General features: G+C 35.2%; 1 protein-coding gene and 1 long non-coding RNA gene across 8 annotated transcripts in view; one reads left to right on the top strand and one right to left on the bottom strand.

Annotated features, from left to right (window-relative positions):
• Nucleotides 1–17,249, top strand: part of Cdase (neutral ceramidase) — a 42,067-nt gene that overhangs the window by 23,691 nt on the left and 1,127 nt on the right. For all 7 annotated transcript variants that reach the window (XM_083098788.1, XM_083098762.1, XM_083098736.1 and 4 more), the window contains 6 exons: nucleotides 13,657–13,779; nucleotides 13,863–14,057; nucleotides 14,366–14,596; nucleotides 14,890–14,985; nucleotides 15,304–15,474; nucleotides 17,100–17,215. In XM_083098788.1, coding sequence (XP_082954914.1) covers nucleotides 13,657–13,779; nucleotides 13,863–14,057; nucleotides 14,366–14,596; nucleotides 14,890–14,985; nucleotides 15,304–15,474; nucleotides 17,100–17,215 — 932 coding nt within the window. The remainder of the gene's footprint in view (nucleotides 1–13,656; nucleotides 13,780–13,862; nucleotides 14,058–14,365; nucleotides 14,597–14,889; nucleotides 14,986–15,303; nucleotides 15,475–17,099; nucleotides 17,216–17,249) is intronic.
• LOC145971313 (uncharacterized) overlaps nucleotides 3,659–17,249 on the bottom strand; it is an 84,590-nt gene continuing 70,999 nt past the window's right edge. Inside the window, exon 3 of the long non-coding RNA XR_014438842.1 lies at nucleotides 3,659–4,049. This is a non-coding gene — a long non-coding RNA (uncharacterized LOC145971313). The remainder of the gene's footprint in view (nucleotides 4,050–17,249) is intronic.

The raw sequence follows: 17,249 nt of genomic DNA on the forward strand, positions 1-17,249 counted from the left end.
CGCAGGAATTTTTTGGCAAATGCCACACATGATCGCGATTATTTATCTCCCTCAAATTCTCTCTCCAATTCTTTAGCCGAAAGGAAAAGGAATAGAATCACGTTCGTCACGCAACAGTCCTGCGACAGCAAATATGTCGTTCTTACTTGTTCGTCTCTTCGAAAGATGGATTTTTTAGCGAGTCTATTTTGTCATCGGTAAAGTCTAACGTTCCATTCCACGACCTGGAAGAGATCTACAAACCGTCTCTGTTACGATTCTAATAACCGTGAAGTCGTGAAAGGTTTATTCGTGACCGTAATGCCAAAGAGCTCGGCAGATACACTCGATGATACGTGAATAAATGTACTGTAGATTGTAATGGAGTGAATGGCACCCTTATTATGTATATAATGGCAACTTGGAGAAATATAGCGCAATATAAAATTGAGAAACGTCGTATTGAACGAGACTCTCTATCAAATAAAGTCCCAGAGTTCGTTAAATTTAAGATTGGGCTCAGGGTTGAGCCTATTGGTTAAAGCATTAAGTTCTTTTATACAACACATGGATTGTCTTGAGAGATAAAATGAGAAAGACAGAGATAGATGAAAATTAAATTTCAGGCAACGTTGGATCAGCCTTAATTAAACCTTATCAGCTGAAGCAAAAGGGTCAAAATCTGTTTTTACCCGTTGAATCGTCAAATGACGAGTCACTCCCATATCTCGTTTTAATTTATTATTCAAACACCGGTTAATCTCTCTCTCCCGTTTTATCGAAGCCAATTTGCACGCGGAGGATCCCTTTTGACTTGTCGCGACTCTGTACACAAAGAGCCCTCGAACTCGATCTCCCCTTTTCACTTGCTCTCCTCCTGTCACGTCTGCGTCAATTCCACGGCGTGGCCCCGCGATACGTAACGCAACTTATTGTTTACGAGGCGCATTTCAATACAATCGTGTGAGAAACGTGCGCGCTCGCGCACCAGCGAAACGTGGGGAAGAAATGTCTCGACGTATCCTTGGCACACCCCGAACTTATTGGCTTCTGCTGAGGCCGCTTTCGACTCGCAACCTAATTCAGCGAGTCCTTCTTGTTCCGGCTACCCAAGGATAAGTAGTTTTCTCGCGTACGTAGCGATCTATCATCCACCCACTGACATCGCGATTTTATTGACATTCCTTGCAGTTATTCGAGCTACTACACGTACAACACTCTCCTCGAACTTCTCGTAATCTTCTTACGGTACACGGTAATTCCGGCGAAACTGCTCTGTGTGCTATCTAAATGGCTCGCAATAAAACAAGGCCTGTTATTCAGGATGCGCCTTTCGGTCGTTCAGTTGTAAATTAAATTTCGTAGCTGACTAGAATGCGTTTTAAAGACGAGAAATTTAATTCGGAAACTTTACTTTAAATAACTCAATGGGAAATGTACGAACAACTTTAATTTAATACTTTGATGATACGAAACTTTCAACGATCACTTTTTATATCACAAAGTTATTAGACGCACGCGACATTTTTTATATCACAAAGTTATTAAACGTTAGACGCGAAATTTTTTATATCACAAAGTTATTAGACGTTTCCTCACCTTGAAGTAAATGAATTTACTCTACAATGTAACGGAGCGATAACCAACTTCCAACATATGAGCAACGCAATAATTTACGTGCATCCGATAACGCTGCATGACATTGGAGCATCGGTAGATTTTCCACGCGGTTAAGCACGAGGCGCGATACAATGGAAGCCGCTAATAGTATAAAATGATAAGTCTAACACAAGACGCCGATCGGCTAATTATCCCGGTTTCCGTAGCGGCTTTAGCTGCATTTCGGAATTCGCAGACAATGGCGGTACCTTGAATGGAGTCCCGACTTGAATGGAACATGTCGCGAAGGACTAAATGCAAACAATTTACATCCTCTCTCCGCGGCAATTAAATTTGTGCAACCCATCGGAGTGAAAATACACGCGTACTCTTCTCTATCTGTCCAGCTTGCATTAATTACATATATAATTGAAACGTATTATACATATAATTTTCTCGCGATAGTCGAATGAACAGTTCATAGCGACATGTGGAGCGCGCTAATGTAAATGAGAATTTATTTAAATAACAAAGTGATTCAGCAGCGGTTTCTAACGACGATCGGCTCTGTCAGTCGCGATTCAATGGCATGCTGTCAGCGGAATACTTATGGCGGTTACGCAGCGCGTCTGTGTCGCGAGGAAAGGCAAAGTGCCTCGCGTATTACGATACGAGAATAGCGCGAGATGGTCCTGTCTCTGGTAAAAGTGTTCCGACATGTTTTCCAGAATGGTCGTTTAGAAAATGCGTCGCGACGGATGCGCTTGTTATTCCGAAGCAGCGTAAGCGACGTAAGCGACTAGAGGGGAAATATGGCTGGCGTTCCTGCATTCGAATTTCGCGTACACGCAATTTGCCATTCAATGGCACACGAGAGTGAAACCTCTCCGATTGAATAACCAACGTCGTAACGTCAGGAAGCTGGACATTTTTTCTCCATCAGAGACATTCTTCCTGATACGCGAGCATCCTTATTTAATATTCCGCGCGAATCAAACTGGAGCGGCTGGCGTATCGAGCCAGCGAAATCGATTGGCTCGTCGATGAACGAGCCGGCTGAGGTATCTTTAAAGAGAATCGTTCGTAATGCGATTCATTGTCGACGTAAGCACGATAACATGATTGTGTTTAAAGTAATAATGAAGAAAAATATCGATTGGCAATTTTATAAAGTCGGGACAACCGGCTGGAAGAAGAACAGCGAAGCTAATTTATAGATACGTCGTTATAATTCCCCAGCCACGTACTCACCTCATTGTTTATTAAGGGGTTATACCTAGTCAGCAAATCGAAAGAAACGTATTTTTGGGGAATTAAAAAAAAAACTGTTAGGTATTTTTATTTCATCGATTCTTTATCATAATATATATCTATCAAAGAAGTTTTCATAATTTTTTCAATTAAAAATATCGAGAAATGTAGGCACAGTAGCTATTTTCCAGAGACATCTTTTTTCGGAGGCGCTTGGCGGTGAGCAAGATTGCTCGGAGCTGGATCATCTGAAATAAAAAATTCAAAAGGATTTAGCTTTCGTATGAATTGATCTAGTCGGTGAACGAAGGATTTTACAAAAAATTGATTTTTGACAATGTGACAGACGTTTGACGCAAAAATACGAATTTTTCGTGTTAAAACTTTTCGTTCTTTTGTTAATAAAAAAAAAAAGGTTTCATCAAAATTAAAATCCCTTCGTTCACTGACTAGATCAATTCATACGAAAGCTAAATCCTTTTGAATTTTTTATTTCAGATGATCCAGCTCCGAGCAATCTTGCTCACCGCCAAGCGCCTCCGAAAAAAGATGTCTCTGGAAAATAGCTACTATGCCTACATTTCTCGATATTTTTAATTGAAAAAATTATGAAAACTTCTTTGATAGATATATATTATGATGAAGAATCGATGAAATAAAAATACCTAACAGTTTTTTTTTTTTAATTCCCCAAAAATACGTTTTTTTCGACTTGCTGACTAGGTATAACCCCTTAAACGCGGGACGTATCGAGAACGCATTAGTCGGATAATTGCTCATCACGAATAGCCGCGATCGTTTTAATCGGCGCGGCCAATTTTATCCCACGCCGGAACAGCTCTACACGCCCTGATATTACTGCCTGTGCAAGGGTCGATTAGAAGGGGCAGAGTCGTCATCGCGGGTGAGAGAGAAGAGGTGGTCTCGAGAGAAGAGGACGAGAGAGAAAAAGAAAGAGAGAAAGAGAGAGATAAAAAATGGAACGAGTCACTACGAATGATCTACGTGTTTACACGTTCCTGTTCCCACGTCTTAAAACAGGGCTCCGCAATCGCACAACATCTCAGCCTCATTATGCACCTTATCTTACATCGACAGAGACAGACTCTGCTTCCGCGGCTGAAAGTCCTGGCTGCATATGTCAAAGAGAATCAAGGATCGACGTTGTATATTTGATTATCGGAGTACGACGCAATTTATGTCGTTCCTCTTACTCGAATCTGTAACACAAATAAAATGAGATTAATTAAATTATAAATTAAATTATAATTAAAAATATTAAGTTAACGCATTAATCCTTGAAAAAAGCAATAATAATGTAACATATAAATTTATTTTCGCGGAAAATTTAAAATCGCTAAAGTCTCATTTCGAAATCTCGAAATCAATCTCGAGTCTATATCTTAATGAGTTCTTAATAAGCCGGCAATCGAGGCGGTGATGCATGGACAAGCGGTTAATTGCGCCCGAGCGCGATTAGATCGACGTCACGCGATTCGTCCCGCTGAGAGAATCGTTTCCAAGGTAGGCCGGATGATAGTCGTCGTTGACGATTACCGCGTTTGTCGAAGGCAAGCCGGCGCTCGATGATATAGCCAGTGTCGAGTGGGAAAGTGCGACCGAACGAGGCTGTTCCTTAGAGCCTTGCCAGCTGGTTTCGCGATCTTCCAAGAACAACACCTCGCGCTGCCACGCCTCGCGTGCCACGTCGTTGCGAATTATGTACGGTGTGTGTCGCGATTTTTACACGCACGCAAGGACGACTCCGCTTCCGAGGCTCCATTATTATATTCGAACAATCATTCATATTGTTCCAAAATTGCACCGGAACTTTTGCGCAGCCCTTGAAAAAAATGACGAGACGCCTCCCAATAACTCGAATCGCTTTCGAATCGTTCGGCCACCAACGAAAATGATAATTAAATGATAATAGTCCGCGTGCGAACATGGACGCGCAGCTACTCCCAGTTTATTACAAACGCGTCCACGCAACGTTGCTAATTAATGTATCGCGGCTAAGATTCGCAAGAATACTGACGCAACGTTTTAGGAAATTTTTTCGCGTGTGGATTTTGCTTGTATATAGTATATTATAATGCAAAAGGCGTGCGTAAAAGTAAACAGATTAAATCCGCCAGCGCGACCACCCGCTTAATCCTAATACGCTTGGATTATGATATATCCAGTTAAATATATATATATTATGGAATTACATTAATTAGAATGCGCAACGATGTGGAACGAAATTTCAAATGCCATTAGGTAGGTAAATAGTGCTCGCATAAATTTTAGTTATTGCTCGTTATTACGCCAAAAGTACATTCGCATTGTATAATTGTCATATTTGGAAGGTATTTCCGCGCTCGCAGCGACGACGTTACGAAATTTTGCCGAAAAATGTCTTACCGCGGATATTACAGGCGGTTTCCTACTCGCCGGAATTTAATGACACACGTGGAAAGAAAGAATTCTGCTGTCGCGGCAAAATCATCGCTGTTATTGCATATTTGATGAGAAAATTCGCAAACGCGAACGATGTTTTAAATTACTCGAATCATTTTACAATTTTATAAATTATTATTTCTGACAAGTCATACAATATTTCTACTATTAGTCTACTAAAAAATTTTCTCATATCAGTAAGTCCTTCACGTGTTTATCGATTTATGTGAAAGTGATGCAAATGTAACCTAAGCATTAAACTAATAGATCTTTTGTATCTTAATATTGATGTATTTAATTAGTTTCAGAAATACTTGTGTATTATGCACACGTGTAAATCGTCGAGAGTTACACATCGCTCGATATTAATTAATTTAGCAATTAATAATTCTGTTCGTTTATTAACGCTCAGCTACGTACAACCGTACGATCGTACCTCGATGTCAATTATCGAGTAGAAATCACGTATAGTTTACTGGATGCAGCAAAGCATAGTAATAACGCGATGATTGGACGTGCAATTTGACGGATATCGACAATGCACGAATCGTCAATCATTCAATAATAAACGTATTTCGGGTTTGACCCACAATTTGACAATATAATAAAATTAGAGATGTTAATTAATTTATGACGACTAAATATTCCATATACTGCGGATGTGGTACATTTATAATTTTGCAACTATCTTTAAAATCTTAAATACATATATTTTCATCTATAGAGTTCGATAGTGCAGAATATTTTACGAAGCTGCTGCTTTCAAAAAGAGCAAAAAGGTGAATGATTTAAATAATATTTTCCGCGTATCAAAATTACATTGACATTCAGATAAATCTTTTATTGTTGACCTATCTACTTCACTAATCGCGAGTAAAGTTGTGCGACAGCACATTCTCTAAAAAAGCGGGAATCCAGCTGATAGAACACAAGCTGATCAAGTGCATATGTGTACTAAGTGATGTTAAAATCAGCTGCGAATGCTATAAATATTCTCAGACTATTGTCAGACATAACCGAATTATAATTAAGAACTAGAAGCTTTTGTTTTTTAGATTTTTATGCATTTCGAAATTAATTAAAGAATCTATAAAAATTTAGTTTATTTAAAAAATGTATTTCATTAAAAGTTATTAAAAATTTATTTTATCTATAATTAAATTTAAATAAAAATTTAAATAAAAATTTATTTTATCTATAATTAATCTATAATTAAAAAACTGTGAATCTACTTCACATATTTTTTTTTTTAGTTATATATTTAATTTATAATTATCTTTTTTTATATGCAAGAACTGATGATGAAATTTTAAAAGGCCAAATTTTTGGTCTCGCAAAATTTCAATTAATAAAGCAATTAATAATAATATCCCTTTTTCCACGAAATAAAATAATTCTCCTCCTAATTTTATCAAAATTTGCTGATCACTATTATATAGGGTGGACCATTTTAACCTTTAATGGAGAATAACTCGAAAACCAAGCCCGGGAGAGAAAAATGTTTCAGACAAAAATTGTTTGGTTTCGAGGGGGCCATAAGATGGTATCATTGGTTTGACCTTGAAGAGTTATTTGAAGGTCACATGAAGGTCACCTTCAATTTCTTAAATGGAACCTACTATTTGTCATTGCATATTCTTGTAGCTTATCTCGAGAGCTTTCCAAAACATTATAATTAAGTACCTTTTCGTTAAGTACTTTTTGAGTTATGAGGCTTGAAATAATTTCTTAATTTTAAACCGTAAAATATCTTGTAAAATATTCATTTTTCGATTATCTTACCTTAATACTTTTATGTACAAAATAATGAGAGGAATCAATTGGTGTAAAGAAAACACATAGTTGTTTTTAAGAAAAAATATGGAATTGTTAATTGCAAATTACATATTTCTTTTTCAAAACAACTGTGTGTTTTCTTTACACCAATTGATTCCTCTCATTATTTTGTACATAAAAGTATTAAGGTAAGATAATCGAAAAATGAATATTTTACAAGATATTTTACGGTTTATGTAAAATTAAGAAATTATTTCAAGCCTCATAACTCAAAAAGTACTTAACGAAAAGGTACTTAATTATAGTGTTTTGGAAAGCTCTCGAGATAAGCTACAAGATTGTGCAAAAATATATAGGGTGTTCCATTTAAAAGAATTGAAGTGACCTTCACGTGACCTTCAAATGACTCTTCAAGGTCAAACCAATGGTACCACTTTATGTCTCCCTAGAAACCAAACAACTTTTGTCTGAAACATTTTTCTCTCCCGGGCTTGGTTTTCGAGTTATTCTCCATTAAAAGTTAAAATGGTCCACCCTGTATATTCATAATTATATCGTCTAATTTTTTTAACATTCTTTTCCAACATTTGTTAATTATCTGCCGGATAAATTTGCTATTGACGCAGATGCCTTGTACACACACAACTTCTGAGGAATAGGATTCGTGTGTATAAACGAAAATCTCTGTTTGATTGTTACGGGCATATCGATTATCTTCGCAAACGATATGTGGAAACGCGATCACGTAACGAGCGCCCGTTTAAGAATATCATTTACTAAGAATCCTAATAGATGATTGGGTCTCAAATGGCAATTTTACACGTCACATGTTTCACGATTCAATATTAAATGAACGATCAATTTCTTTACTTTAATCAAACTTTATAAACGATATTTTAATATGCATATGTCGAGCCGGAGAAATAATCAGGAACGCGCGGTAATCATACGAGCGAGCAATAAAATTAAACCGGAAATTTAATATATGATAATCAAAGACTATCGAATTTCAATCAAGTGAATTAAAATCAGTCTCGTGTACATTATCAATATTACGAAATGTTGTGAAGAATATTAATTTGCAATGTCATTCCGGATGATAATAATGTTTCATAAGACGCAGTATGTATTGTTTTATGCATGCGTGCATCTCACCTCAATCTATCCACTTCCGTTATAATTGTCATTCTTTCTCGTCTTTGCTTTGTCATCTTGATCAAAGTGAATTGCTCGGCTGCTGGATATACGCGATTCCTTTCATAATGGCAATGTAAGAACAAAATTCTATGAGTTGCTCCCTGAAAAACCTCTCTCGTTTATAAAAGTGCGAGATAGTATTGAAAGCATGTACTTTACATATACGATTGCGCTAAGCCGCTGTCTGGAGTTTGCATTAATCGAATGGAAAATTAAATTAAAAGTTTAAAGCCACGGATGTTTTAAATCGATCGGAAATATTTAAACGAATCATGGTATTACATTTGTGTGATTAATCTCGAGTCAATATAAGACGATTAATCTCGAAGGCTGAAGGGAGAAAGATTGAAGCCGTGAAAAAATATCAGTTATATTAAAATATCTCCATTCCTCACCATATATTATAACTTTCTAATTACTAATATTCTTTCTAATCATTTTGTCATAATTGTTTTATTTAATGTTAAAAAATATTTAATATAACAGACGTAAAGTTCGCAGATATTGCTACATATTTTATTTGCCCTATATAATTTAATCCCTTCGAGAGTATATTTCTCATAGTTCTCACGAGACAAAGAAGCCATTTTTATATGCGTTGCATTTTTTATTACATCTGCTTTCCGACATGTATTTTCTACATTAAAAAGCAATGTCATGCTATGTTTTATATTATCATAGTAATTACACCGAAAATACATTTAAAAATTGTTTTTGACGTATTTTTATGCCATTCAAAACAAACAGTAGTAAGTTTCAAGCACTTTGTTTTTCTGCAAAGTGAAAGTGCCTCAAGGGATATTACAAAAGAAAGAAGCTTCTTTCAAGCTTAAATTATTGACTTTAAACAAGTTAAATATTTATTTAAAGTGACTATATAAGCAGACTATTGCATGCGTTTGAGATTCTCAATGTTACTATCACATTTCCACATTAACGAACACGAATGCAAGTTATTTCAAGATGCTTTGATTTTTAACTGCTGCTTCAGCAGACTTAAATGTCCGACTTTATTTTGTTTTATTTATAAATTTATTCTGGAGTAAAATTCATATATATTACGAGAAATCTTGAATGCGATATAAGCTCGTGACAATTGCAGTATCCAAAAGAATTGTTGTAAATAGATGACTTATCGAAACATGTGTGTGATAAACTCTTTATTTTAAAAGAATAAAAAAGAGCAAGAAGAATTTTTAAATTGCACATATATAATTATTGCATATATATTTACATATTTGATAACGCTTGTGGCAGTTAAAATTAAATAACATTATAATTATACTTCCTGTATGAAAAGAGAGAGGCAGTAACTATAACTTTCTTTCATAAACTCTGCGCGCCTGAAAGACTCGTTAACTTAATTATGTGGCGCCACATCTATTTGAATGCGTTCTTTATAGGTATAGCGTTCGATTAAGCTCTATATGTATTCTTGATTATATCCGTATGTGCGACACTTGCAAATGCATTTATGCGGTGTAACGTTGACATATTGCCCGAGTAAACGGATACTATCTAGTGTCGTTAATAACATAATATCGATTTACGTGCGCGATTCTAAATTGCTGTAAAAATTCACTTCCTGAAAATATATATACCGTCTTATTTTTAGATTAAATTTTTAACATAATAATTATTTTACATGTTGATTAACTTGTTATTATTTGTTGCATCATTTAATAATTCATCAATAACTAAAATTGTACCGCGATAAGAATTATAAGAAATTAAAATTAAAAGTAAAATAATATAAAAAATTCCTAAATTTTGTTCTTTTTACTGCTAGATTTCTTTTAGTCTAAATATATGAAAAAGTTATTTTGAAAATTATAACTGAGCACAAATAAAAAACTTACCGTAAAATTTTATGAAATATGTAAATTAAGATTATGAATATATATATTCGCATGTATATGCGCGTGTTCTTGTTTTAAAAAAAAATATTCGTAATCTGAGATTATAATATTAAGGTTCAATCAGTTTTGTACAATTTATTAAAATTAATTTAAATATTCATTAGCCATCCTTTAGACATATATTGCGTGTATAATGATATTATAAAATTCACATTTATCAAACAAAAAATTCTTCTGAAAAATCGGAAAAACGCTCTAAATTTACGCGAAACAGATATAGCTTAATTTCTATAATATACCAACATATTCCATGTAATTCGACGCACATCTGATGTAACTCGCTTTCTCCAAACGATTTTATTACCCATCGTTATGTTTATCTCTCAAGGTTCAAGAATTTCTTCAAAAATGTTAAAACAAAATTGAAATCATAAGAACAAAATACTGTAATTAAATTTTCATGGATTTATTAAGTAATAATCTCCGTTTAATTTTACTCGTGTAAAACCGATTTAATTAATGCAATACTGATTATTAATATTAATTATTAAGTATGTATTAATATTAATTATTAAGTATTATGCAATTATACAATAATTACGTGTGTTTTAAAACTTTATTTTCTTTTATAAACTCATCACATTTTGATAATGAATCACATATTTGAACAGCTCTTACAATAGATACTTTATTTAAATGTCACGATCGATACCCGGAAGAATTGCCGAATGATCTAACCGAATATATAATCTTGGTTTGCTAATATATATATATATATATATAAACTTTTAATTAAAATCTTCTACGTCGAAGTGGCGCATTCTCATCATCAGTGTTCTCATTGTTGCGCGTCCACATGGAGCCAGCTCGTTAAATACTGAATCCCGAAGCGTAATCGATATTCTAATTTGTTGCCCGAGAGACGCTCGGAAAAGATAATGACCTCCAGCGTGCATAAAACATATAAATAAAAGTCAATTTCTTTTTTACGATGATTGATTATACTAGTCTCTCGTTCTAGCCAAAGCTCACTCCGCATCATATCGCGCACATTCAAGTCGATTCCCGTGTTGTTGAAATTAATTAAACACCGTTTATCGGAGGATTCATACCGATATGTGTGATCAGTTAACAATACTATCGTAATGTCAGGTTTTGATGGGATACGATGTTTTATCTCGCGGTATGTCATCGAGTCGCATTAATCTGCTACTCGTGACACCGAGGTAAAATCGACAAAGCGCGGCGATGATGCTCGAAAGGCGGGAAAGCTTACACGTGCAGTTATATCTGCGGACGCAGCATTCGTGTGTCTAGTACCTGCGCTAGGACATCATTCGTCATCGTTTCCTCTCTCGCGAGACCGAAATAACTCGCGTACGTAACACGCTTTTCGCCACTTACTTTCCCTTCAACGATGACAATAACGATGATATAGAAAAGACATCTGTCAGAGTGTTATCTATCAGTATCATTCTATCGAATACTCGAAAAATGATCCTCAATTCGCACGTCTATCGAATACATAAAAGATAGGTAGAGAAAAATGGGAAAAATCAAACTTTCACTCGACAACGTCATGTGTAACTTTGAGGCTTGAATTTAACAAAAGCTCTAGATTTCAACTATCCGCTTAAGATTAATCATGGATAAAGACATACGCACAGTTCAAGTGAAAAATAATTACACGTCTTTAAAGTTGTTTAAATTAATTTTAAATTAACCATAAATTTTTACCTCGAGTACTTCAGTACAGGGATATTAAAGGACGACTTTAAATCGCAACGGTCGGACTCAATATCCAGCATATTTCCACGAAAAGGGGTTGAAAAATGCTTTGATGCTTTGATGCTAAAATGTTCAAAGTTCGTAAGTCGACGAGTCAGAATCAACACGCAATATCTGAGTGCTCTGCAGAAACGAATTATTAACATCTAATCCGCGCAAAAGCGGGCAATCAGAACACAGGTAAAGGCGCATTCAAGCGTATTCAGACGAGGCCGACTCGGACGAACGGAACATGCTTTCGCTAGGAGTACAGAAGCCGGGAGCTACCGTGATAATTAACATATATATTCGCATGGTCATTAAGCGTGACCGGGTGCACGACTGGCGGAGTCATCGTCAGTTTCGTGAGGAATTAGCATCACAAAGCAGATAGAGAAATAGTTTCCACAACTGTGTCGGCTGGAGAAGACGCTGTACAAGCGAGTACGGATGCGTTTCACGCGTACGTGCATGCATGCATCTCGCGCGATATGTTACAGCGTCGTAGAAATGTGTCTTTTTTTCGTATTTCGAAACTCGGTTTGCTTTCTTCCTCTTTTCGTACCCCAAAGCAAATTGCACTTTTTATTTTCCATCGTCGAGATTTTCCGACCGCGAACCGACTTTTCTCCAACAGTCTTCTCGACTTTTATTATTTTTTTTTGAAAGCTGTGCGGTTAATGGATTTAAAGTGAAACGATATGCGATTTTTGCTGAAAAATTTAGAATTTTATTTATTGTTATTATATTTTTGCATTGTTATTTTATTAATAATTTTTTACTGTGTGTTTGCATATATGTGTGTGATTTATTCATTCCTTTGAATATTTTCCATTAAAAGATTTTTAATAAAAGATACAATTTTCACATATGTATATACATGAAAATTTAATAAAAAATGTACGTGTGGAATATTTCCCATTATCTTAATAAGTAAAATATGAATATGTTATTCATGGAATTTATAATAATCTTTATAAAATTCTTCTTTACTCAAAAATCTAGTTTCGTATTTTACATAGTTCTATAAAACAGTTATTGAGATAATTTTTAAGAGATAGCTAATTAATTAATTAATTTAAGATCATCTCATTTCATCATTACACCTCATTTTATCTGCAAATTATTTAGTTAAAGCTAAAATAGTAATTTAATTACAGTAATTTAATAATTTAATATTATAATAATTTAATAACATATTATATAATCGGACTTGAAGCAGCGCAATATTCGTTAATCTATATGGAAAATTTATTAAAAAACAAAAGATTTATGAATTACACAGAGGCAAATAGAGAATTAAATGATGTAATCATTCACTTTTGTAGTTCCTTTGATAGATTATAAAATACCTCCCTTTTATATAGAAATCTAATAATCATAATTACAGGTAAGCATTAATCTCATGACAATCGCAACCACATGCGAACGTCAAGTTCGCTTCTTATTCCGATATTGCTTCTTATTGTTTTCCAGTCTATCGATCTTACGCTATTGATTCATATAAAACCTTCACATATTTTCACATCAGCAGCTTTTCTCAGAAGGTAAACGTGGAAAAGCGTGAAAATTTTTATAACAGACATGAGTATGCACTTTTCTTATCTATCTTCTTCGCGATCGATTATATCAAATTTTGCCTTCACTTGTTTTCCACGTAATCGCACAAATGTTTAGATATGAAGGATTTCTTTCACCCTCAAAGCGCATCTGTAAAAGTACCTTGATAGAATCCAAAACCTGTGGTATGTCTTGCTTATAACGCAAAATCTCCTTTCTTTTACAGAAATTATGGAAGAGCGACAATGCGATGGAAGTGATCGGACCAGTGCGAGTAGTTCACCAATACGTCAACATGCCAGAGCAGTCTGCAGAGTTCTATAACGAGACAACGGGCAAGTTCGAGGAGGTAAAAAACGCCTGCCATCCATAATATCGCTGTCTGAAAGAAAATTATTATCGATGGTGGGATCTATTCAGGCTTTTTAATAGGTTCACGGTTGCATACCTGCGATGGGCTACAGCTTCGCAGCTGGCACCACCGACGGACCGGGTTCGTTCGCGTTCGAGCAGGGGACAACAACGTCAAATCCTTTTTGGAATACCGTACGAAACTTTCTAGCCGCCCCGACAAAAGAGGATATTCGCTGCCAGGGCGTGAAACCTATTTTACTAGCCACTGGACGGGTAAACATCTTTTTTTTTCATAAAGTGTATTTTTCATTGTAATTCCAAATTCATCATAGTATAATTAACATAATCATAGTATGCGATTAAATATGCGAGATTTCACTTAGATGGTGTCTTGGATGATGTAGATTCTTCTCATCGATAAGAAGAGAAAAATACAACAATAAGATCCAACATGAATTATTGCGTCTCGATTCGCGGAAAAAATGGAAATATCAGTATTATTTGTACAGCACGATGTAATTAAACTATTACAACGTACTGAATCATCGCGCACGATCTCGAATTGTTCTCTTGAATTTCAGATGAAGCTACCCTATCAATGGCAACCGAAAATCGTTTCGACTCAAGTAGCTATAATCGGAAACGTCGTCATCGCCGGAGTGCCTGCTGAATTCACGACAATGTCCGGAAGAAGATTGCGAGAGGTTATCAAGAAAGTCATGAATGATGCGTCCGACGATGAAACATCTGTAATAGTCGCAGGACTCTGCAATACTTACAGCGATTACGTGACAACGCCCGAAGAATATCAAGTAAAATTCCCATTATTATTACTAAAGCATTTGCTCGAGAATCGAGAGTACTTTGGAGATTTCGCACGTGGAACGCGTCAAAATTTGCTACGATGATTTTTTACAATATTCGTAAAATTTTCAATTTCGCGCAGCTCCCTTTTGGAAGCGGAGAAACAAGCAGCGCGTAAAATCGTTAGGAAGAAAACTCGATTTGATGATTCTTATTGCATTTCGAGTCGCGAACTCATTTCTTCGCGTAACGCATTCTGATACATAATGCATAATATAGTTGTTGAATTATTAACTTTCAGATACAGAGGTATGAAGGCGCATCGACTATATATGGCCCGCATACGCTTACAATCTACTTGAGACAATATCAGGAGCTAGTACAAGCAGCTATTAAAGTGAGTAAATAATATATGATGTATTGTGAAATATTTGTGGAAATAATTTTATATTTTCGATTTAAAATCGAGAAAGCATTTCTCTTATCTTAATCTCTTTATAAATTCATATATATATATATATATATATATATATATATATATATATATATATACGTGAAAATATAAATAACTGTCTCAAAAGCAATTGAACGAGCAACGTCACGATATTATTGCTTATTGGAAAACTATTTTTTACGTTGTCAGAGTCACTATTTATATTGAATTATGGGATTTATATTGGATGTACGCCATATTTCATCAAACTTGGTGTTACAGAAAAAATCTATTCCATCGGGACCGCCAGCTTCAAAGTTGTTGCAAAGCAACCTAATTACTCTTGTACCTCCCGTCTTATATGATACTCCAAAATGGGGACGTAACTTTGGCGATGTGATCCAACAACCATCGAAAGTTGCTTCGCCAAGTGACACGGTCAAGGCAATCTTCGTAAGTATCTCTTTCTCAGATCTCTCTGCGATTTTTATTTCGTAAAACCATTTGACAAAAATTTTCGCACATAAAATCGCCATCTGTTTTTCGAATAGAAAAATCGATCAGAAACGACTGCGACATGCCTCGCGAATCTGTATCAATGTTATAAAGATATTACGTAGCGTGTCATCTAATTGAATTCGAATAGGTTGATAGGTTGCATAAAGTGCATACATGCAATTCCACTTTGAAAATAACGGTGCATGTCGTTTCACGAGCCATTGAACGACGGCATGCTACGAAATAGACCGATTACTATGCGACCTGCGCGTACTGTTTGTAAATACCACAATAATGAATCTTTAATACAACGTAGCACATTTTTAATCATTCACGTTCGAATAATTAACACCGTTATACAAGGTCGCTCGTTGCGACAATAGGAAAATTTCGCGAACCGTGATAAAGTGAATTAAGTCGTGCAAATATTTTAGCTAGGATTTCAACTTTTCTTTTTTGCAAATTTAGTGTAATCGATATTATTGTCGAGAGAATTAAATAATCGTTTTTGAGTATTTTTACATTATTTTTAGATTGAAGAAAGATATCAAAATATTTATCAGGATTCTCTCTCAATCACGGAATTTTCCGAGGTTGACAGAAACCAAACATCTGTTAACAAGATATGATACATGGGACATAATAGCTAAAATTCGAACAAAAGAAAATCATAGAAGGTCCATTTTCGTAATATATATCCCTCAAAGCTATGACATACTTATATAGCATACTAACAGAAATTAATGGACACATGCCCAGACGATTTTGATTCAATACAAATTGATGCAAATTTATATAATGTTGAAAATATAATTAATTGACAATTCTATATATAAAAAATGATATTAATTATAACATTTATTAGTCAACTAGTTAGTAATTATATATTACGAAAATATATTTGTGCTAAATTAATCAAATTTGTGAAAAGAAAAGAATTATTTCTGTGTTAATGTCTGTACGTTGAAATAAAAATACCACGCGCATTTTTTAACTCATTATATTTTCTTTCACTTGATGGATGAATGGGAGAATGATTGCCGCATCTTTCATCGGCGGAAATTGTCATTCGACGTTAATCGTGGCAGATCCGCATTTTTTATCGCGATTGAGTCACGCGATAAAAAGTGACGTGACGTTTTCCCGCGCGCTCGCTCGCGTAACTCTCGGAAAATAGGTTGCCTTCGGTGACGCGGTGTGCGAACGGATTAAGTAATCGTAAATTACCTTCTGGCTATAATTTCCGGCGATGGAAGCGCGAGATGCATCGTGAAAGCAGACACAAATGAATCACAGCTCCGTAACTTACGCGAGACTCGCGATTCTTGCGAGGTCAGTTTAGAATTATTCTGCCCTCGGGCTTTATTGATCATTCGAGACAACTTCTCTCACTTTTCAGCATCAGCCACGGTAAACACGTCACTTTGAGATTTTATCCCAAATAAAATCGTATATTTTGCGATGTAGCATCGCGATGTAGATCTTCTCTTATTGATTACATATCTAAAACAGAAATAATGGATCGGAATGAAATAATTGTTCAATTACATATAATGATAATTCCATTACTTGTATTACAGGTTGCCGGTCATCCGCGTAATAATTTAATGATAGATAGCACCTTCTTAACTGTGGAGCGGTTAGAAGACGATGAAGTTTGGTTGCCAATAGCTACAGACGCTGATTGGGAAACCAAGTACGTATACTATCATATTTTTATCGTAAAACTA

This window comes from Camponotus vicinus, unplaced genomic scaffold (assembly GCF_025532165.1).
Source record: "Camponotus vicinus isolate PSW18456_S1 unplaced genomic scaffold, iyCamVici1.0 SCAF_1, whole genome shotgun sequence".
Taxonomy (NCBI): Eukaryota; Metazoa; Arthropoda; class Insecta; order Hymenoptera; family Formicidae; genus Camponotus; species Camponotus vicinus.